Source organism: Mus musculus, chromosome 8 (assembly GCF_000001635.26).
Source record: "Mus musculus strain C57BL/6J chromosome 8, GRCm38.p6 C57BL/6J".
Classification (NCBI taxonomy): Eukaryota; Metazoa; Chordata; class Mammalia; order Rodentia; family Muridae; genus Mus; species Mus musculus.
This window is the reverse complement of record NC_000074.6, coordinates 31,842,195-31,866,857: the sequence shown is the minus strand read 5'-3', so window position 1 is coordinate 31,866,857 and position 24,663 is coordinate 31,842,195. Positions and strand designations below refer to the sequence as shown.

At 39.0% G+C, this 24,663-nt stretch overlaps 1 protein-coding gene across 41 annotated transcripts in view; it reads left to right on the top strand.

Annotated features, from left to right (window-relative positions):
• Nrg1 (neuregulin 1) overlaps positions 1-24,663 on the top strand; it is a 1,084,158-nt gene that overhangs the window by 1,024,752 nt on the left and 34,743 nt on the right. For all 41 annotated transcript variants that reach the window (XR_003947248.1, XM_030243391.1, XM_006509068.4 and 38 more), the window contains one exon: positions 17,419-17,548. Coding sequence is in view for 40 of the 41 variants with exons in the window: in XM_030243391.1 (XP_030099251.1) it covers positions 17,419-17,548 (130 nt within the window). In the remaining variant the exon portion in view is untranslated. The remainder of the gene's footprint in view (positions 1-17,418; positions 17,549-24,663) is intronic.

Sequence of the window (24,663 nt, the reverse complement as noted above, 5' to 3'; positions counted from 1 at the left end):
CATGGAAGAGCTGGCTACAGGGAAGCTTACACGGGAACACTTGTAATGCAGTTCAACGACCCTAACTGTAAGATAGTATGATCCAGGGGAACACCTGACATGTTTTCTATAAAGTAATTTAAGTTACTGCCTTTTGTTTTTATTACGGAGAGAAAATATAAGATTGTTGACCAGGATGAAGCTTCCATTTTTGCCTTCAAAGCTTCTCTCAAAGTCACTAAATACTCTTCCTAATTACTTTTTATTGATTTTTTTTTGGACATTTCTGCTCAAAATTGACTGCTTATTTTTAGGAAACAAAGGGGATGCTAAGCTACACCCGTTAATGGTGCGTTTGGAAGTATAGACTTCAATATTTTAGTCTTGTTTCTTACAGGCATTGCAGCTTAAAAGAAATCATATTGCACTCTTGCTGTGTGCCTCCAGCATCTCTTACTATATAAATAACATTTCCTTCCCAGCCTTAACTGGGAATAATTTTATGACTTACCCTGCATAGTCAACATTCAGAAAAGGCAATGTTTATCATACTCGGTCAAGTAAAAATAGCTTTTACTCAATCTCTACTGAGTAGACATTAGAAATAAAAATTAGGCACTTGACTGTTTTGTGTGTTGTTTTTCAAACGTTATAGTTATTTTCTATTATTATTTCTCTGATTTATAGGACTAACATGTAAACAAGTCTGAGTAGATGACTCTTCCTTGTAACCTAATTAATGCAGTTTAATGACACTAGCTCTAGTATGTCCCACGGTCTGGATGTTAGGTCTGGAAACAGTCAAGCTTTTTTTTTTTCCTGTTATTGTTGTTTCTTGTTTGTTTGCTTGCTTGCTTGTTCACGGGGATTGTTCATTTAAACTTATAGAGAAATCAAAGCTTAAATTCCATTTGAGTGGTCACCCATTTGAAGATTGGCAATGCACTTTTCAAATCCCACAGAGTGATGGGGCAGTGGGCGGCGGTGAGGAGGTGGGCGTACCTGTACCCAGACTGCCGTGATTGTGAGGCCAGTCAGGGCTACCTTGTCTAAAAAACGGAAAATAATACAAACTTATTCCGTTATATAAAAAGATCTCTTGGGGATAAAGAATAATATCTAGCCAACAAAAGGAGCCTGTCTTCTACCAAATATTCCTAGATATAAATTTTCATCTTCTCTAATCTCTAACTTCTCTCTGCCTGGCCTGCAGAGTTTGTCTTTGCCCTTTTCTCCTTCAGATCTTGGTGTGTACCGTCAGCTTCTGGAGGAGCTAGTAATATTAATTTTACATGGAGGTCAGTCACATCTTATGCAAATATTAAATACTGCACAGACATCGTAACTAAATTTAGCACTTCATTTCGTACAGTTCCTGACGTCCTGAGTCCCCGCAGTGCCTATAGCTCAGCATATTTATATTTGTCCATATACTTACAGGTACGCGCATTTCTGTAACTGAGGATTCGTAAAGGAATAATAGGGGTAATATTTTTCTACCCTTGAAATGGTCACTAAATGAAAATTGAATTTTCTTAAAAGCGTTTTTAAAAGGAAGATGAGGATAATTTGATTGGAGGGCGAATAGAATCCATTATAACATTCCAGCTGGTCAGTCCCTTTCCTAATTTAAACTCGGCTACTCAGGATCAGTTAAAGAAAGCTGAACAGAAAGCTTGAGTGTTCTATTCTGCAAGAGCAGAGTGGTCCATAATGGGATCCAAGCAGTTTCTCGGAGTCAAGACTGAACTAGTATGGATTTGACAGACATTTAGCCTCCTGCTTTCTATTCAGAGTGTGAAACCTAGAAGTAATAGACTTTAAGTCTCGTTCTCCGAAAATATGGTTTAGAAACCAAGGAGATGTTAACTATAAATCCCTGGCTGAGATGGAAGAACATGATCTACATAGACGTGGGGGAGGAAAAAGAGCTCCGCTTTTTCTGTCATTTGCTTGTTTTTACTACAAGGTCATGGATGTAGTTATGAAATAACTATCGTGAGCCAGAATCCATTAATGGATACATGATGAGCCTTGGCATGAACTGCCTTGGATGGAATTCATCTTCTTTATTGTTTGTTGGTTTCTACTTGTTTTGTTTTGTTGGAGAGGAGGCCCTGCTCTGGAGGGCAGGCTGGCCTTGGACACATTCTGGTACAATATGGCCTCAAACTAAAAAACGTACTACCTCTGACTCCTAAGTGCTGGGAGTCCATGTGTGCGCCATTGTATCCTGGGGGAGAACCTCTACTTTTCTTTTCTTTTCTTTTCTTTTCTTTTCTTTTCTTTTCTTTTCTTTTCTTTTCTTTTCTTTTCTTTTCTTTTCTCTTTTCTTTTCTTTTCTTTTCTTTTCTTTTCTTTTCTTTTCTTTTCTTTTCTTTTCTTGCTGAGGATAAGCCTAATACTATCTAATTCCCCTCAGCCTCAGTTTCTTCAGCTGTGAAAAATCAGGGAACATTCTTTTTGCTATGGTTTATTGTGAGGATTTGTTATTTAAAACAGTACACTAGCTGGCACAGGACAGTTATTAATGAGTTTTTTTTGGGGGGGTTGTTTTGTTTTGTCTTTTGTTTGTTTGTCTTGGCTAAAAGAATGTTGTGGTCTTACTGCACAGCTGTATGTCGTTTGCATGTTTCTTCTATAGTAGGGAGGTGGAGGACCAGGAAGAGAGTCAGAGTTGCACCTTCACGAATACAGCTGACATGATCTGCTGGTGTGCGCAGGCTGGACGACTGTGGGGCGGGATGGTCACGACACGAAGCTAAGCTCCAGTGCTGAGATCTCAAGTGTTTGTGCTGTAGAGAGGAACACTTAAAACAAAAGATGATCCAGAGTACTCCTCCAGCTTTGCAGTCACAAAGTAACTTCCTTCTTTACTTCCAGTTTCCTGTCCTCCTGACCTGGCTGTACGATTACCTTAATGCTAGCACATTGTGGCAAACAGCATGCCCACTAAAACAGGGGCTCATGAGCCTATTTAAAGGGCTTTGCTTACCTTGGAATATAGTCTGTGGTTGTTTCTGTCTTAGAAATGTGACTATTGGCATAAGTCGGGCTATTCCGTCTGTCTTAGGACAACAGAATAGTTTAGAACAACATACAGAACACCTCACTCATGTTTGAATGTCAGGTGCCTTAAAGAGTGAGCCTCCTGTGGGCTTTTCCCTCTTGTTTCTCTTCCAGAGTCTATGCTGACATTGATTGTTGAAACCTTCTGTGCTTTGGAGAAACCATATTCCAGGCAGCCTATTATCTAGATTTCATTTGTAGCATGTGACAGAATCAAGACATCTCACTGGTGTGTTCATGTTCCTTGAGCAGAAGAGGTGTTACAGTGTCCAATCCAAATTCACCAGGACAGTCCTTCACTGTAAACTGAATTTCCACCTTGGACGTTATCATTAGTGGAAATCATAGTCTCTGACAGAATGGCAGACAGGATTACTTACCATTCTTACTTGGGAGGGGGAGAACAGTGGAGAGAGCTTAGCACACCTCTCCCCACTTGGCAGCAACTGTGCCTGTTTTTCAATTTTTGAATATTTTTTAATAATTTGCCTTTTTAAAATAAGTCATGCCTGGTAAATTAGAAAGTCTACATGTAAATTCTTACCTTGAGTGACAAAAGGGGCCGTGTCAATTTCGCTAAGGTGATTCTTTGTGTCCTCTTGTCCACCACGTTGTTCTTGCCTCCCTCACATAAGTCGTCAGTTAGCTAAGCATCGGAGTCTGTTCTCTTTGTTATTTGAATTATCAAACATTCCTGGCCTGCCAGGGTAGCCATGGTTAAGCACTCAATGTAGTAACTCATGATAGCAGCAGATTCCTTCTGTCTGGACCTCTGCTCTTGTGGTTCTGTGATCTAAGCACAGCTGGAACTTTGCTCTGACCTCATGCAATGTCTAGTTACAGAAAAATAGAAAATTTAATTGGCTTGGATGTATCCCCTATCTTAAGCATTAGATCATTCATGACTTCTTTCTCAGGGTTACTAGAATGGTCACCATTGTCAGCTGGAACGAGTCTCACTATTCAGACTATAAAGGGGTAATTCCTGCTCACACACCTTCTGTCTTTTGACCTTTGCATACACGCGTAGCTAGGTTACCTGTCTCTAGACCCATTCTGCAGTGTAGATCACATTGCTGGTTAATGGATGACATTTCACCTGACATTTTCAACTCTACTGTAGCCCTTGCTGATATGCTGCTGTTTAGTATGGAAGTTTCAATCTCATACCAAGACTTGAAGCTATGTGTGACTTTCCACAAATTGTAGGAGCTCCAAATCTAGCAGCCCTCTGTAGACTGTGTATTCATTTCACAGGGGGGGTGGGAGGGGGACGAGCTGAAGGAAGTAGCCTCCTCTGGGTACCAAAAGCCCTTCTTATTTCAGCATCTCTCTCCTGCATGTCTAACCTTTGACCCAAAAAAGCTAACAGTCTGACTTGCCTTTCACATTCTGACTTGAACTTAATGTTCACTGTCTATGTACTAAGAAGTACCAACTTTTCACATAGCCACCATCCTTCTGGCCCTCTACTTTCTTCACCATGGCTAATGACAGAGGGATTCTTGCTCTTTTTCTTCTCTCCTATTTGTAAGAATGCTCTTAAATGTATGTGACCATATGGTCTGTAGCAGTTCCTGTGAGTTTGTCAAATATACTACCTAGGTTTCTCTAGCTAAAAATTATTTTTGGGTTAGTGATGAATTATTATCTACTTACTAGAATTAAACAAATAAAAATTCAGAAAACAAAAATTGGAAGGTTCTGGAATGTCTTTGGTGTTGTCCTACTTGTAGGACAGTAACTTGTTCTATGTATGCTGAGATAGTTATGGATAAAGTAGCTTGTACCCATATTCCCCAATGAATACATCAGCCCTTGTCATTTCTTCCATAAAAATGGATGGATGGATGAATGAGTGATTGAATTAATGAATGAGTCAACTTTCAGACAAAGGGTTTCAGACTAGTTTGAATTTTTAAAGGAAAGCCATACTTCAGCATGCACGCACAGAGACAGGCACACACACACACACACACACACACACACACACGCACATTAACGATGTGCATATGAAGAGTGCTAACAAGTGGAGAATTAGTTTCCCCAAACTTGAGCTACATAAGCCCATGTATACACCTGATAAAGTCCGATGACCTTTTCTAATCGTAAAGGGTCTGAAAGAGCAAGGAAGGATTTCTGTGAGTTCTCCTCACACCTATCTGGTAACTGTTCTTTAATCTCACTAAGAAATCCACCTGCCTTGGCCTCCCAAATGCTGAAATTAAAGGCGTGCACCACCACTGCCCAGCAGAAGTAAGGATTCTTCGTGGAGATGTTACATAGAAATCAGAATAGAGACAGAGGTCTAATTTCTTATTGACAGTCCTGTTTTCCTGGTAAGACTTTCTATTTTGCTTAGAAACATTACTAGAGCATACGTGTAGTCTGTGTTCTTCTTTAGAGGGCTTTGTAGTACAAATTATTCCCAAGTTTCCTGGTTATGGTGGTTACTAGATACTGTCTGGACCTCCCTCCCAACTCTCACTGCCAAACCTGAGCTCTCCCATAAATAAAGCAGTGGACACAAAAGGTTTTTCCAAGCCTATGTGAGCTGAAGAAGAAATGCAGATTCTACTAGATATAGATAAATTATTTGTTATTATTTTCAGTGTTTTTGAATAGATGGCTGACTTGGACTGAGCATACCTGACTTTTCCAAAACTGTTTGGGAACTAAGGTATGAGCTGGGAACTGAACAGCCCGGGGTTTATACTGACTGCTGTGAAGTCAGGTAGCTTTATAGCGCATGCTTCCCTTAGTGTGCTGGACAGCCATGGTCTCTGCTCAGCACCTCGTTCCTGGTTAGGGTGTAAAGCCCTTTAGAAATGGCTAAGAAGAATGTCTGCAGCATCTACCCACCACCCCAAATGGTTTATGTCTTAAAAGAAAGGGATGATCTCAGCCACTTAGAGTTACTATAGCTTTGGGAGTAAGAAGTAGTTTATTAGCCCAAGTAAATGGAGTGCTACCAGGGGGGGAAAAACCACAATAAATTATAACGAGAGGCTAATATATTGACTGTCACAGCGCCTGTTTCTGGCATAGCAGGGATGTAGCCAGGCACACTGAGACAAGCCTGGCTTCTACCAGCCTTTTAGGAGGTGTTTCCTATGTCTGTTTCAGTTCTCCTGGATACTTTCTTGCAACCGGTTGATAATAGTAAGATGCTAAACATACAGATCCCGTTCATCAAAAATAGTGCATGAATTAAGGAAAGATGTTTGTTCATATAAATGTCTCTCTGGGGGCCTCAAGATATAGTCATGCCTTGAGACACTGTGAAATCACCCAATTCTCCTCCACTCAATAGCACTTAGTCCCATTGGTGGGAAAACAGATGACTGGTAGCTTTGAGGGTAGAGGCTCTGAAAATTTAAGCACATTCTATACATATGTGCATACACACCCCTGCACAGTTTCCCATCAGTGCCCTATGTGTAGTAAAACCAATTTAGGCTTATCTCTGACTAGCTTACTAATAGATGAGACTCGGACTGTGGCAATTGTTATTTGGCCTTAACAATAACTGGTGGTAACCCCTAATCTACCTTTCTAACTGCTGTCCTGTCTACTTCCCAGCAGTGTACTTCAGATACTTGTGTCCATTTCCCCTCATGGGGGCTTCCTCTCTCCTCGATACTTCTTCCTCTCTCTTCTTCTCATCTCCCTCCCCCAACCAGGTCACTCCAAACCCACCTACCTCTAATCCCTCCAGTAATTGGCTGTAGCCACTTTTATTCAACCAATAGTTTTATTCAGCCAAGGTTTGCACAACAAAAGCTTGTAAACATGAGAAGTCACTCATAGGCTTAGACCTCCAGGTATAGAATTTAGCATTACAATACATAACAATAGAACAAACCTCAATACCTATGTTTTAAGTATAATTTTTTGACACATGATGAATTCAGAGTCTATTATTTTGTCCTTGCCCCTGTGACAACACAAGTATCAACTACAATGGTACCTTGCCACTGTACCATCTCAAACCTTGTGGCTTTAGAGAAATAAGACCTATTGTGAACTAAACCTTTGGACCAGCTAGCTAGTCCTTTGCTGGGAGTGGGGTTGGGGTTGGAGAGCAGGGCAAAGGGAGATAGTTTTCTTGAAGTGAAGCATTTGATATTACACATATTTCCTTGAAAACTCCTGTTCAGGATGATCACACATGGAGTGTTGGCACTGTTTTGAAAAGGGTCTATTTCTAGGTTGTTTGGTTAGGTAGATCTTATATGAGGAACATGAATATTATAGATATACATCTAATAGCACATTCTATAATAGACTGAGATGATTTACTGCTCTGATCACAAACCTAGAAAAGAGGAACTTCTGGGACCTGTGAGGAAATGTGTGGCCTGAAGTTAGCCAAGTGTGACTGAGTAGGACACACCATTACTGCTCTATTGCTCCATAAGCAGCAACCTTTGACCTTTTTGAAGAAACTGTGCCCATGGAAACAGAAATTGGCTGTTTATGTCCACAGCTGTCTCACATGTACTGTCTGGCTAACTGGCTTGTTGTAGTGCATATTCAGTGTTTTAGTGAGGCATACTTTGTACTGTAAGGACAAGTATTCTAGTAAGTTCTAAACAGGATTCTTGCCTGGAGTGACTGTAATTCCTAGAGATGTGTTTCAAAGTTAAAACACTTAGCATTATGTTTGTCTTTCCAGAACAGTTTTTGAGATATTTGCTTGGTCACTTCTTTATGCAAAGCACAAAACATGTTAAGATTATTTAAAATACTCATCAGAAGTAATTTTCTATCATTGGAATGTTACTGTCTTAGTCATTTATGTAAGGAGTGGTTTCAGAAAGACTATGCTATATTCTTAGATTAGAGGGTGGTGTACACGTATATGTGTGAGGATTGATCCCAGAGTCTCATGCATGCCCCACATATATTCTACCATTGAGCTGCAATACCAGCCCCACCCCACCCATTATCATTTGTTCTTAATCAAGTCTTTTATACTAGTGGACTGGCGGTAATAGACATTTGTGTTTTACCAATGGATATCAAATATTGAGAAAAGCCCAAGTACCTTTGCCTACTAGCATGGGAGGCATTTCATTGATGTTTAAAGAGTAGGAGAAAAAATGAGCTAGGCATTTGAATGCCTTAACAAGAGGAGGAACCAAGGTCAAAATATGAGTGAACTCTGGTATTTAGTTCCTGACTTTAACATACACAAATGCAAAGGGTATATGTGAAGTCTTTGGATTATATTGCCAATACTGCAATAAATAAATGCAGAGTATTTCTTGGTTGACTTGTGTTCCTCCTGGACATTATCTGTTCACTTGAACTCTTTCACATCCAGATCTTTGGAATGAATCTGTCTTCTCATCTCTATTTTCTCTTTCATCAACAATTAAAGGACAGATCATCAATTTTCTTAATCACGACCTCACTCAAAGTCTCTCTGTGATCTACCCACTGAACACTGATTCCAGCCAGAAGTGTCAGGGTGTCTAGGGTATGGATACTTGGTTCTGTTATAGCTTCTTTTTCCTTCCTCGCTATATTATAACCCATGTGCTTTCGCTCAACTTGACCAGCCTTTTCTTCCCACCTCCACAGATGTGATTTCTTATCTGTCAAACAGTGTCACCTTTTCACACAGCCACAGGCCTCAGTGCTCTTAACATGTCATCCTAGTCCTGTTCCTTGAATATGTCATTTGATTCATATGGTATAATTTATTATTTTTGACTACAGTCAATATTCCTTTACTTCACTGGGTTTTCTTGTTAACCAAGATAAGTTTTCAAATGTACATGTTGTCAAGTAATGATTTTCCATTCCCATTCTCCAAAGCTCTGTCAGGAGTTTTAGTTTCTGCCTATGGCATTGATTAGAATTCTCGCTTAAGTATCAGTTAATCATACTAAAAGCCATAACTTCCTTGTTCTTCCCAATTATGGAAATATCCAGCCTCCAAGAGCTACAGTGTTACATGCAATTTAGGTTGTTGGCCAAAAGCAAACACTTTTACATATTGCAGAGTATTGCATATTTTATAAAGAAAAGAGTGTCTGAAAAAGCCGAAATCACTTGTTTGTAATTTTTTATTTTAAAATATATAAAAAACAAATATTTAAAATCCACTCTGTAGGGATTGGCTGTATCTCAATGTTAAGAGTACCAGCTTTTCATGCATGAAATCTTGAGTTTAATCACCAACACTGAAAATAATTGTGTAGTATAAAATTTGCATTTAACCGAGGACATGAAAGTAGCATAGTAAATATCCATGTAGCCGTAATCCACCACAGCATTTATCATCTTAATTCCTTATTACCCTTTCTTCATACTGCCTCAGAGCAGAGCTCAGACATCTTATCATCTAATGTATGTATATGTTGATATGTATTTCTGAAAGATATGGAATACGCTGTTTTCAAAGATATCCATGAGATGTTTGACACACACCAAAATTAGTAGTGGTTATTTAGATGGTGATTGGACTTTCTCTCATAAACCTCACATTTATAACAGATCCTTGGCGTTAGCTTCCAACTGAGGTTCACACGCTGTGCTTGGACGACATCTCTTGACCCTTTTATGTGCTTAGTGCTTGATGTTTCTCTTCTTCCATCCTTAGCCTATAGCTTAGACTCTCCTATTCATAGCATCTTTTCTGCTCTTCAAGAACTCTGGTGAGCCATGCTTCCTTGCTCTGTGTTGTGGGGTTTTCACTGGTCATACCCAGTCCTGGTAGCTTTGAGTGTGTTCCTTTTATCTAATTCCCTCCAAATTCATTTTTACCTCCATGCAACTATATAATTAAATTAAAATAGAATTTGAAGGAGACACATTCTTGATAGTTTTACAGAATCTAACTTTGTTCATTAAATTCTGATTCAGTATCTACTAAAATGACCACATTGCTTTTATTTTTATTTTTTGATATGCTATGATCGTTGCTTAAAATGTTGAATATAAAGCTGAATTTACCTCACGGTGTCACTCTCCTGACCTTTCATCTGCTTTTGTTTCCAAACACATTTTAGAGGATGAATAAATTAACGGATGTCATTAAATGCCACATGGTAATTCTAGTGATGGCTGAATAACTGAATCTTTTATCATTGTTGGGAGTTCACTTCTTTTGTTTTGGTTTATTCTGTCGCTGCTCAAATTTTTGGCTAGCCTGGACAGTAGCAGGATAATAGTCTCTACATTGGTGTAACCTTCTCCCAAACAAATTGATCATGGTAGAAATTGCAGAGTAAAGAATGTAGACCTTCAAAATTTAACACAGTAAGATCTAGAAATATACCAAAGTTAGCCAGGCAGATGTGCTGCTGATATTTGCTTTGTAGGCAGTTAGTCTAAGACTGTACTCTTTTAGAGTATCCATCAAGGAACAGCTTACACTTCTAGTTGTAGAAAGCTTATAGTTATAAAATGTCAGTGGTCTCTCAAAAAAAATATACATAGAAAAACTATAGTTCTGAAACTGGCTTTCTAGCTAATACATAAATAGATAGATAGATAGATAGATAGATAGATAGATAGATAGATAGATAGATAGATAAATTGATAGATGGACAGATAGATAAATATATTGCCTTTGCATAGAGAATAGTGTATATTTCCTGTTATCATTCCACCCAGCTAGTTACCCAAAGATATTCTCTGTCTCTTTGGAAAAGCTGTGACATCCTCTAAGACATTTATGTCACTGCAATATTGTCTTAAGTTGTAGAATGGCATGATTAGACTGTCATGCATAAAATGCACTGTCAGGGGAAAACGGCATCTTGTATATTTAAAAAATAACCTTGCTGACAATCTTATTTTTCTAAAGATAACACTGTCTGCTAAGACCAAGTAATTTTCTTAGCAACTGCTGGGAACTGAAAATGGCCTTTCTGTTTAACTACAGATGACCTTGGTCTTCCAAAAGCAACAAAAATTATAATTTTGTTTTATGAGAGAAAACAACCAAAGGTTACTTCTCAGTCTGATGGAAAGGAAGAAATAATATTAGGGTCTTCTTGTGGCTTTTAAGGGAGAGAATTAAGGGAGAGTGGTCATCCCAAGCCCTGAAGGAGGTCCACTGATAAAAAGCAAGACTGTTCTACATATATTGGCATGTCCTTGAGAAACCTGCCTTTGTGTACGTTTGTGAATTCCTAACTGGAGTACATTATTAACGACTGCAGAACCATCCCCTCTTTTGAGATGACTTCTATCCTCTTTTAACATACAGGATGTTATAAGATATGCTAGGGTCCTTTCTGGTCATTTTATTCTACATGTTTCTAAATGGTACTCAAACACAAGTTCAGAAGTTATCCTAGTTAATCTCCATTGGACTTTTGTGTCAACTTGTTCTTTAGATAAATGACCACTTTCTAGGGTGTCTGCAAACTCTTAAATTTCCAAAGTTTATTAAGTAAGCCTTGAGTCCATGCAGTCAGATAACCTAGTCTACTATTGAAACCTCTGGTTACATTTTCATGGTATCATGGTGTTTCTTTGCTAACCCTATTGACTTCTTCCTTGCTTCCTTCCTTGTCTGCTTGCCTGTCTGTGTCCCTGTCTGTCTGTCTCTCTATTCCTCCCTCCCTCTTGTACTCTGCTCTACTCTGCTTTCCTCTCTCACCCTCTCATTGTATCTTCTCCTTTCTCCTGTGTGGGCCTGTCTTGTCTTTTTCGGGGCTGGGGATGGAACCCGGGGCTGTGCACATTCTAGGCAAGGATTGTACCAGTGAGTGATGCTTTCTCCAGTCCTTTCCTGTGGTTTCTTTAGCAGAGTTTAGTGCAGGAGCAGTCATGGTCATGGTCGTGGTCATGGTCAGCATAAGAGCAAGCACGACATAACCTATCTGTGTTTTGCTTGTACGTACAGTCTTACTGTCTTTGAATTTGTGAATTTAGCAACTTTAGTTGTGACTATTTACTTTATAAGTGTTAATATGATTCCCAGGAAAGGTTATTTTTCAAATATACAAGTTGCTATTTGTCCCTCACAGCAGCACATTTTATTCCTGAGAGAGTCTAATCATTCTATTCTATAGCTTCGTAGACAATGTCTTAGTAACACAGATGTCTTGAAGAATGTCACAGCCTTTCCAAGGAAAGGGAACTGTCTTTGTGTAACTGGTGCCTGCCAATCATTTTTTCTTAGGGAGCCGATCTTGTCCTACTCAGCATTAGTTGGTTTAAGCTGGGGGTTCTTAGGAGATGGGTGCTTCTTTTAGGTGCAGTATGGCCTCTCTTGATCTACCCAATCCAGGAGAGTGTCTACCAGGCACTTTTCTCCCTTTCCAGTCCCTATATGCTATTCAGCAAAGGCTTGAATTACTACGCAGGGGGAAAAAATGCCAACCGAGAATGACAGTGCATCTGTGATTCCGGTGTGGCTCTGGCTTTTCCTGAGGACAGCTAATGACTGCTCCCAACATCCCCTTACTGTGGAGAGAAGCCACGTGGGCAGGGCAGCATAGTTCTTCCTGCTGGGTTTCAACTCTGAAGTGCTTCACCCGCAAGAACCATCTAAGCAATTTTTAGCAGTGCAGTGTGCTTCCAACCCAGGAGGCCTATTGCATTCTGGGTGAGGATAATAATTTGAGGGGGGTTGGGCTTAAAAACAAACAAACAGACAAACAAAATGCAGGCTATGGAAGAACAAGAAACCTTGCAGATTTCTAAATACATAAGCATTCAAGATGCAGGTAAGGTTAAAGACTTTCATTTTATTGTTTGGCTGCTTTATATAGGAATGTTAAGATGGGTTTTTTTGTTTTGTGTGTTTTTTAAGTATATATAGTTCATTGAGAAAACCTCATATTTATCTGATTTTCCAAAAGTCAATCAGTAAAAAGTATCTTGAGCACACAGTCACTCAGGAAGGATGGAGTCTCCGGATGGCTCTCAGGTATCCAATGTGACTCATTCCTGCTTGTTGTCTACGGAAACTGGCCTGGGGTCTTAGCAAAGGTGTGCATTTGTGTCCTGATTCCAGTCTGGGGGTGGTCTCTGCCTGCTGTCCTAACCATGTTTATAACCAGGGAGAGGGGAAACATCTGTCCAGTGTTGCTATTTTTTTGTTTTTTGTTTTTTTTAACTTGTGCTACTCTCCAGAAAAAAATAGCTGTGCTTCCATGACGAAATCCTTAGCAATGAGTAGAAAACAACTGAGTTGTTATTCAGATTTTGATCCAGTGTCTTTATAAAAGTAGGCAGCAGTGGAATGTTCAGGATTTAGTGTACAAGTGAAATTTGGTTTGTGTTTCATAGCATAGAGACATTATACTATTGTAAAAATTAAGGCTATGACACTTACCTACAAACCCAGCTACTCCGTAGGCTGAGGCAGGAGGATCTTGTATTCTCGGTCAGCCTGGGCAGTGTAGTGAGACCCTGTCTTAAAATAAAGTAAAATACAGTATTTAAATGGTTATACTCATTTGTGATAGTGTAAGTGTGTTTAGTTTTTATGATGTGGAACTTTTGTCAGAAACATGATAGAATTGTGTGGATACTGAATATAGGGTATAATCATATTTAAGAGACTCAAAATTTTCTCTTAACTCATTCATCAGTTTAATTATATAAACCAATTAATGGGATATGAATTCTTGGCAAGCAGTTGCAAGAGAGTAGAATGTCTGTTTGCTGAATGCCTCCCAGTTATTTGGTGACTTCTGTTGCAAACTAAACCATCTCCCTTCACATTCCCCAAGAGACAATGAAATTCCTGTGTAGACAGCAACTTCATTTTGCTGTGCTTTATCCAGTGTTTGTACCAATGCTGAGTAGGTGACACTCATCTGGGAGCAGTACAACAGAAAAGAATCTTGAAGCAAACTTCATAACAGCCCCTTGCATCTCAGTTTTGTTGCTGAGTTTAACACAACAGTCCTCTGGGTAGGACTCTGTCAGTCATTGACACCACTGTGGCCTGGGCTTGATGCTTTTCTGCAACAATAGTGGCAGTAGCCATTGCTCTATTACCTAAATGGGTTCATTTTAAGGAGCATTAGCCATGATCAGCTTTAGCTATGACCATTACCGGTACATGTAATGGACAGTCAGTGAAGTTTAAAGGGACAGATGGAGAAAAGAAGGTGATAGGGTCAGGAGGGGGGTGGAAGGTGACAGAAAGGCATCATATGGCTAACCCCCTGAGTAGTGGTTTTTGGTTTCCAAATCCTATATTAATGCAGAGAAATGCCCAGCTTCCTTGGCAATGATCAATATCCTTGACTTTATATTGCCTGAACAGATACATTCTCTGGCGATGAGTTGCTACATTATTCATGGTTTTTCTCCTTGCATATTATCTACCAACTTAAGGTGGGAAGTACTTTTGGGTTAAAGCCTTCATATACACGGTCAACACAAGGACAGTCAGGTCTCATGTTATATGTCCAGGCATTCTGTAGCTCCAACTGGTCTCAAATTCTTAATTCTTACCATTCCATATGCCCTATGGCTGTGATTATAGGTCCTGTCATTCATAACACTAACTCAAAGATAGCATCTTCGGTAGGTTACACTACTCACAAAGTAGAAGTGCATGGGCATAATCAGCCCAGACTGAGTGGGGTCCACTTCACCTTCTGTGCAGAGCACACTTGGTGCATTGAAATGCATTCTTCCTGCTGTCCTCATCATTCCTCCCAGCTCCCTCATAAACAAGAGTGTTCTCATGACTTGGTGTGTAAGTCCTGTTCTGTCAGCTTCATTGGTTTTGGGCAGCCTTAACAAATGGAATGTGACCTACCTAGCAGTGTGTAGGTAGAAGCCACAGAGCAAGGCTATCGCTATGAAACATATAGACTTACATACCATATTCATCCGAGAAGAGAAGAGAAGTTGGCAAACATCCACAGGGCGTGCATAGTGCTGTCTGTCTGGCAAGTTCTTCTGACAACTATAGCTCACTCTTGAGTTTAGCTGTTGCTTTGGAGCGGTGGTACCCAAGTCGGTTCACACCACATATCACCTGGGACTTCATTGCTGCTTTACAACTCATGATAGGTTCAATACTGCTATGCATAAAAGTGCTAAGCACAGGAGCCATAACTGTGTGAGATAGCTGCCACCTCATTTCCAGGGATTAGCATATAGCAAATGTCTCATTACTACCTTTAAGAAATGATCTAAGAAATTTTTTCCAGTGGAAATGTATCATGGCTAGGTACTTTGGGACAGCGTTATAAAAGAATAATCACTTCAGGAAGAAATATTCATAGGAAACAAAAATTATATTTCTTTTGTTTTAATGTGCATTTATTAACCATAGTTATTTTGGACATCCCACAAGATCAGCAAGTTCATGGAATAAGGGTGCTATATCTGTCTTTGGCTTATATCCTGGCCTATTTTTGTTGTTCATTTATAATTTAGGTAGAAGTGTATCCATTTGTGAAGGATGTTGGTTTTGGTTTTAGTAGATGTCATAATGTCATAGGATTTATTCTGAAAGAACCTTCAAAGTGGGCTACTCAGGTGGGGCAAAGGACATCCTTAGCAACATGTTAGGAATTCAGGCACCAATTGCTCCTGAATCAGCAGCCGTCTGCAGGACAGTATGGTGGCGGCTCACTGCAGGTGGTGCATATACTTACTGCTGCATAGGGACAGGTAGGACACTCAGCCAAACTTGTTACCAAATGGAAGGCTGTCACCAAATAGAAATCTTAAGAACAAAGCCTTTAGCAGTTAAGGCAGCCCTCTTCCTCATCAATTAAACGCAGTTGCTGTGGATTAAAAATTAATATACCCACAGAAACAGTTCTTCATGTGAAAACATATTGTTTGGTCAAAAGGATATGTGGTGTGGTGTATAAAACTGTTCTCTATGCTCTGATTGCATGAACCAAATGATGCAAATGGCATTCTCATTGTAATAAGGATTCTGCTAGCATAGCTGATAAAAGATAGATAATTACCAAGCTTGGGTTTGGTTTATAGATTCCTAAAGGATGCCTTTAGTGACATTTTGAAAAAGATCATTTATTGAAGTAAGTAAAAAAAAACAAAAAACATTGTCTTAGGCCAGAAATGATGTAATTCAATGCCAGAACATCTCCCTACCATGTAGAAGCCCCTGGGTTAAATTTCCATACCACAAAATCCCTAGCAAATGCGACATCACGGAACTATGCCTCTAACCCCTTTGTCAGGCTTTTCATAAATTCTGATCGTTAAATTAGAAAATTGTGGTTCTTCCCGACTCAGCCCCTAGTACTTTACCTAGAGTGAGCATGTTCTCCGTGAAGTCTTTCTATGGTTGCCATCATCCTAGTATCTGAAAGGGGGATTTAGGAGAGTGAGGATCACAGGGTTCTAGAAGAGCTGTGACTGAGATCATTCCTTTAAGTTGAAGTGGTTTTGCCTCTCTTTCCCAATTCCTTCTGAAAGTTGTGCTCTTCCATGCGCCATAGATAGGAGAACAGGAAACAAGAAAAGTTAGGAGAAATGGGAAACAGAACAGTCAAGATGTTGACTATTCTGGTCAGGAAGAGTGAAAATAAAAATGTAGAAAAAAGTTTTGTTAGAACTCATTACAAAGTGGGCTTTGGAAACGTGAAAAAAATCAAAGCAGAATAAAATGGGGAAACCATCTATGGTGGTTCAAACAGACGTATGGAAGAACATTGACCCAAACACATAATAAACTATGAATGATAAGTGATAAGGAATTTTAAAATCTATGGGAATAAGTCAGTAGATAAGGTATCTCAAAATAGATTTCTTTCCTAAAGAGGTAGACAGAATCTTGACTGTCTGGCTTCTCATCCTGATTGGTATCAGTGGTGAACATTGATTGACAGACAGTAAGCCCTGCCAAAGCCTTGTAAAGGAAGGGAGGGCCTAATTCTAAATGCCCTTGAGCCTCAGGAGTGGGTATTTGGTTTCATTTAGTGTGTGTGTGTGTGTGTGTGTGTGTGTGTGTGCACTTGTGCATACTCAGTGGTCCATCACTTTACATCCATGAGACTGTCAGGTTGACGATGCAAATGTCAAGTTTACCACATGAAGATTTTACAAACCAAAGGATGACTTGTTTCTATGTTCCCAGTTCCAAGCAGATGAGTCTCATAACAGATTGATACCCAGCGGTATCACACTGTCTCCGTTTCTTCAAAAGAATGTTGGCAGTCAGACACTTTGTTATCAGTTGTCTGAAATGTGGAAGGTGACTAGACAGCATAAACTTGCCAAAAATAAACGATTTTTATCAGTTATTGCTATTTAAAAAGAAAAAATCCTAGCATTGATGTGATCTGTTAATATCACTCTTGAGCCGTGCTAGAGGAGAATATATGTTTAATCACAACGGTGATTATAGTCTCAGAACCAAGAGTGAACTTTCTCCTCTTTCCTTTTCCTATCCAGCCACATCTACATCCACGACTGGGACCAGCCATCTCATAAAGTGTGCGGAGAAGGAGAAAACTTTCTGTGTGAATGGAGGCGAGTGCTTCATGGTGAAGGACCTGTCAAACCCCTCAAGATACTTGTGCAAGTAAGAAATGAATTCCTCTCTGTGCCTCGTACCTGTAACAGCTTATCCCAGATTGTTCTGTGTCGCCATGAACCCCTGGCTTTTTTTCCTTACTTTGTTACATCTTGTTTTAAATAATTCTCATTTATTTGTGGAGGGTTTTTTGAAATATTTGCACCATCTGCCATTGCCTCTGTCATGTTCAGAATTGATTTTACTTTTCAAGGTTTTAGGGTGTTTTTGGTTCTTGATGGGTTGAGTATTTTTTTTGTTTGGTTGGTTTTGGGTTTTTGCTGTTTTGTTTTGTTTTTTGTTTTTGTTTTCTTTTTTGCCTTCATATATATAATTTTGCTTTCCTCCTGGTGTTCCTTAATAGCTACTGAAAGAAGTGTGCAAATATTGTAGAAAGCTGTCACTTTGAATCCCTACTTTTTTATCCCATGTATTAATTGAGCCATAAGGTACATAAGGTAACTTTTTTTTAACCTCAGTGCTTACCTGCAAGGTGAACAGGACAAATAGAGGTTGCAAGAGAGCAGAAAGTTACCTGCTAAAGCATTTCTTATGCTCTGGATTATGGTATTGCCCCATAATTAGTTTTCAAGACAAATTTTAAGTTGCCCTTTCTAGTTACTAAAAAAAGAAGAAGAAGAAAGAAAGAAAAAGCAAGGTGCACGTGTTCAGAATGCATTAAGTGGATCGTAACAACACTGTCATAAGGAAGCAGGGTTTGGACTGTGTTAGCATTATAGCCATATGTAGATTGTCCCTTTCCTTCCAATGGCCCAGAGGAGTAGTAGATGCACAGTTAAAGAAATACCAAACTGATCCAAGTGTAGTGGCACCCACCTTTAACCCCAGCACCCATGAGGCAGAGGCAGGAAGATCTCTAAGCTCAAGGCCACCCCGGTCCTCAGACTGTGCTTCAGTACAGCCTGAGCTAAAACCCATCTGAAAACAAGCAAACCAAAAACCAGCCAATGGCAGCAAAAAGAAGTATCAAATGTATATTTTCTAAGCAGCAACATAAAACCTTGTTGTTGTTGTTGTTTGGGGGGGGGTTGAGAGAAGAGGGGGGGCATAAGGTAACAACAGATATTTAAACTTTATAGTAAAAATTCAATAGGATGGCTAAAATGCATGTATTTATTTTGTCATCATTTTAAGTCTATTGATATTTGTTTCATGTTATGTGGACTCATCATTCCATGTGGGTAAAACGTGCTTTGTATCTTATACTGAGGTATAGCACAGTTGAAAGAATGCATTCCTTGCATGCCCAAGGCCCCAGCTGCATATAAACTGGATCAGAGAGTGGCAGCACATGGCTTTAGGGCCCAGCACGGGAGCAGATCAGAAGTCCAGGGCCTTCCTCCTAGGTGTCACAGTGAACTCCAAGCTAGCCTGGGAAGTGTAAGGCCCTCTTTTAAAAAAATGGAAGAAAAATAGGTCCCTTGCATGGCTGCAGTGCCAAGAGAACACGTGTTGAGGGAGGATGTGCAGTGGATTTTGTCAGTGGAGACCGTTTACAAAAGCAAATTATGTCTGAGAGTGACGCATAGGGTTCTAATTGCAGTTACCCAACTAGTAAAGCTGTCAGGTAGGTGTCTCATTAAGTTTTTCAAAAGCAAGTATAAAGAAAACCAATTGGCTTCATATGTGTATGATGCCACACTATGTGCCTTATTTTAATTTCCTCTTGAAGCTAAGATTAATTGTAATCATAAAAATTATTCTATTGTGTTTGCTTATAGCCAATTTTTAGCCTTAGCCTTTAGTTGTACTGATTTGCTATATAATGAAGCACAAAAAGAGATCCCCCCATTTCACATTTGAAATGGTGAATGTTGATGAGCACATATTATAGCCTCTTATAAGACCTTCTTTTATCATGTGGAAAATACAAGCTGCAAGGAATTACAATCTGTAAAATGTGAGGTTCATTTATTATACTGGGAAACATTGTGATTTTCCTCTACTCTTAGGCATAAGATACCATTGTGTTGTAATAAATCTTCTTGGGGAAAAATACCTTTAAATTATAATTCCTTAAACTTTCCCCTGTTAAAACAGCTCTACCCCATATTATCTATGTTTTGCATTTTTAACTCTGTTAGGAGAACATCTAAGTCCACTATGTTTTAATTACGACGATGAAATACGATCGTTCCTTATCATGGGCTTTGCAAAGATTTACAAGCAGCATGAGTACATATGATAGTTTCTGGATATCTCCAAGGAGCCTGGGCAGTTATTTTCCACAGATTAATTTTACCTATTCTGCAGCCCTCCCACGTCCTACACAGAACACGCAACCACATGAGTGCCGTTCATCTGTTCCATTTTGGCATGGGGCCAACAGCTGTGAGTTTTCTTCACCCACACAGCGTCTCATTAAATTTTAAGTACTATCCAGGAAAACCAAAAGTACTTCCTCTTTTTTTTTTTTTGTAAATATTGAAGTGAAAGGTTCATCCCATCTCTAGTACTTACTAGTACTTATTGAATTAGCTAACTGGGAGTAAATACTTTTCACCCTTCAAACCAATTGTCTGGTGAATCAGGCTTGTCTCCTGGTTTGTAGAAAATTACATTTTCTTTTCTTTTTTTATTTCTTTCCTTCCATCCCTTTTGTCATAACAAGAATATCTTTTAAAGATTTTTAAAAAGAAAATCTTTGACATTGCTGATTTTAGGTCTCCCCCCATTTTTAGAATGTAACTTGATTGATGCATCAAAATAATTCGGTGCCTTCAATGAAGAATTTGAATACTTACATTTAGCATGTGTACAAAATAGGTCAAACCTTGTAAAGAAACTGTCTTATATTAATAACATCTATAACAATAAAAATGATAATAATTCAGCCGGGCAGTAGTAACACTTGCCTTTAATCCCAGAACTTGGGAAGCAGAGGCAATTGGGTCTCTGAGTTCAAGGTCAGCCTCTACAGAGTGAGATCTAGAACAGCCAGACCTGTACAGAGACACCCTGTTTTAAAAAACCAAAAAGAAAATATAATAATAATAGTAATAGTAATAACAGAATTTAAACAAAGTCACATGACGTGGCATGTCCTATGATAATTTATTGTTCACTAAAGCACTTGAATAGAAACAGAAAGCATAAAAACATTTCATTGGCTCATCAAGATCCTGCCTATGAAGCCAGTTCATAGTTTCCATATGTCCCATCTGCCTACAGCAAAAACATTGCTGAAGCATGAGCCATAGAATTCAAAGTCAACTTTATCCTTGACCAAGGACATGACTCAGACACCACAAGCGTGGAAGTTTCCAAGGAGTCTCTCTGGTCAACTAATCCACTGATGTCTTCTTGGGAGTTGAATTGGATTTTACAGCAAATCTCTTTTGTCCCTTTGCTTAGAACAAGGTGTTCCAAATGCATTAGCCATAATGCAGTTAACTAGTTCTCATAGGAGGCCTTTGATGGTTACATGGATTTGCCCATGGGGACCAAGTGAGGATTTGAGCCTTGGTTCTCATCCTTTACATTAATCTTCTCTCTACAGTAATTTAAGATGTATCCCAGAAAAAGAATTAGTGACTATAACAGAATATGCAGAGAGGAGAGAGGAGCGGGTCCACTTCCTGTACTCTGATGCTCTGTCATCACATGGTGCAAAGCAACAAGATCATTTGAATATGAAATTGTCCAGATTCTTTCTTCACTTCCCAATGTGAGCAGTTCAGTAGAGAACTTGGAAGACGTGAATGGGAAGTGTTTTAACCTAAAATTTATTTTTTCCAACAGACAATGCTTATAAATGTGATATATTACCCAGTGGACAGATACAGGCTTACAGTGAGGGATTTGGGTTTTAACCACCAATTTTGGTAAGCAGTCCTGTGTCTTTCCAATTTTCAACCCTCTAGACACTGTCTTCATTTATAACATAGAGTTACTATGTTTTCCAAAAATTTCCCCAGGGAATCAGAAAAATTAAATGAGTTCATCTCTGCTAAAGTACTTTTAACTCCAGTAATACCTTTTTTTCTCCTCTAATAATAAAAAGTAAATGGTACTATTTCTCTGTAAACATTGGAAAAATATGGTGGTGTTATATTTAATCCCTAATTTTTTCTTTAACTTAAAAGTTTATGTGGCTTTTATGAAGCCACCTGCTAACTTTGTAATTTTTATGTGATCGATTAGTTATGTCCCTGATCACCCTATTAATATTTTTGATCACTAGCTAGCTACCTTATTTAAAAAAAAAAACAAATCAAAATTAAAAATCAGAAATCAATCTACACGTAAAAGATAGTTTCCTTCATCCTGGACTTCCAGTGATTTTATATAATTAGTGTCTACATATTTGTGTAGGTCATGCTCTATTATATATTGTTAAGAGATTCATCATTATACAAATAAAACTCTTGGATATCAAGTCACAGTAATATGTTACTGTAACTTAAATTTGGTAAATGAAATGTTAATAATTGCCTGTAGAACTCTATGATAGGTCCTTTTAAAACATTGATAATAACACAAGGCAGATATAAGCTTAGCATGTGTGAAGACATGAAATTGCTAAGCAACTAAGCTCTGCAAGGGAGCAAATATGTTCCAAATAGCACAGTGCTGACTTCTAAGGCAATTAGAATTTAAAGGGAAAGACAGGACTAGAAGTAGAGAAGCATTTACGCATGTAGCTCTTGTGTACAGAGTTCTTCCAGTATACTAGGTTACCTTTGAACAGGCAGGAAAAAAATCTTTTCTCTTCTTCCCTTTCCTTTATTGTTGACATACCAAAAAATGTTTCAGTATAGCATTTTTAAACAATTTACCTTTGTCACTTCTCCTTCCTGTCCCTTCTCTCTCCTCCTTCCCCATATTCTGTCTTCTACCCGAGTAGCACCTTTCTTCTTTCATAACACATCTACCCTTACCCTGACCCCTGCCCTTTCTTACTCCTCTTGATCCCATGATCTTCTACCTAGTTTTGTAGCGTATACCCATCCTTATGCCTTCTTATAAATACACACACAAACACTAAAAGTTAGGATCTGGATATGAGGATGAAGATGGTGATGTGCCTCCCCAGAATAGCACCTCCACTGCACGAAGTGAAACAAACATAAAAAACAAACAAACAAAAAACCAACAACAACAACAACAACAACACAAAAATAGAAACAAAAGAAAACAAAAACCTCTGTTCAGTAGTGCATCTAGGTACATGTTCTATAAGCTGAGCAGGAATCTTTGGGTAGTGTGAAAGCTAAGAAGGAGCCAGAGTAACTTTGAGAACCAGGAAGATAAAACCATGAACACAAGAATATGCTTAGCTACACATGATAGGGAAACCCAGGGGCTAAGTAAGATACAAAGAAAGAGTCAGCCATACTAGCTTAAGGCTAAAGTTTCACAAAATACTGTCAGGATGGTAGCAGTGGTGATATCTACACTATTTATCAGTAGATGACTTGACATAAACAGGCATGATGAGAATCCATTGGAGTTTTAGAACATTGTAAATGCCATGCTGATTCCACTTGCAGGAGAGTGTTCTCTTATAGGGAACTTCTCTGTTCTTGGGTGCCATCATATTTATCAGAAACAGAAGTTGTGAGAGAAATTGATGGGACTCTTAAGAATATAGACACTGAGTTCTTCAGACGCCCACGTCTTCAGTTTTTTCTTCTGTGCAGAGAATCCTAGCACTCTTAGTATTTGTGAATGTATTTAGATTTTGACTTCCTAGTATAGTCTGAAAAAAAGTCCTGTAGGGACCAATGTAAGTGCAGTTCTGTCTAGAATTAGAACATTGGCTAAACTCTCTCTACATACACGTCTCTTGCATCAGCTAGCAACAATGTGTGTTGATTAGGTTCCCACGAGGCAGGCCTGAGTTCATGCTGAGCATCCAGGGATGAACAAAACCACACTGACCTCTTCCTTCAGGAGACAAGGGCCAGTGAACATAATACCCATGTTTCAAGCCATCGATTTAATAATCAATTATTGATGCACCAAGTACTATGAAGACATTAGGACCTAAGATTATGTCTAGGTCCTTAAGGAATAAAAGACGAAGGTTTTGTAGAGGGACAGAAAGTATGAAGCTACCACCTTCAGACTGTCTATGTTAAATAAAAATGCAGTTTCAAAATATTTCGACTTAATAATTTAGAAGAAACCCATTTAGATGTCTCATCATCAAACAGGTCTGTTAGCACAGAAAGAATGAGATAGTGCCTCAGAGCCTTCGAAGGGAAGACTGACAGACCACAGATGAGCAGCCAGTATGTCATGTGTCACTGTAACATGGCGAGGTCCTTTGCCTTGACTTAAGGATGCCTCGAGTTGTATAAACGCTGGTGAGTGTTATAGTCTCGGAGTAAGCATTTCACTGGAAACAGTACAAGCTTAGTGTTTGGTAAGGCCTAAGGCTCTGGCAAGGAGAGATGTGTTCCTAAACATGCCACACTCACTGTTAGTGAGGAAGCACGTGTGAGAGCCAGTGTGTGATTTGTACTTTACCTCAGTATTGACTCATGAGACCTATGAGGCCGCTATATGTATTCTGTTATCTCATGGACTAGAAGTTAGTCCCAGGGTCATAATAAAAGAAGGGGGAGGCATATGCCAGCTGAGCAGTAATGGGAGGTATAGGCTAAATCTGAAAGAAACATTATTGGAATGTTTTCTATTTAGTATTTTTCTTTAATGATGTTAAGAAGGGCATCCTCTTGAGGAAACAAATGGCTTTTGCAGATGACACTGTAAAGGACACTAAAACACAAATTAGAAAAACACATATAAGCCTCAAGTATTTTCACTTAAAGGCTGATAACAGAATAAGATTCATCTTCGAAAAATGCAGACTAATAGTAACAATACATTTGGGAAAAGAAAAATAATCTACAATGCAGATACTCAGCCAGTGAGTAGGCGAGCTCTGGCTGGAATACCAAGCCAGCTACAGGGTGAACAATGTCTGTGTTTGCAATGTGATACTACAGCAAAGCAACCCAGAAGTCTGAGTGCGGCATCCATGGGCAATCCAGAGAAACAGCAGGAGGCTTTGACAGCAAGCAGAACAAGTCACTATTTCCCAGAATGGGTTTGTTGACATTTTCATAACTTTATGTTTGTAAATATCAACACCA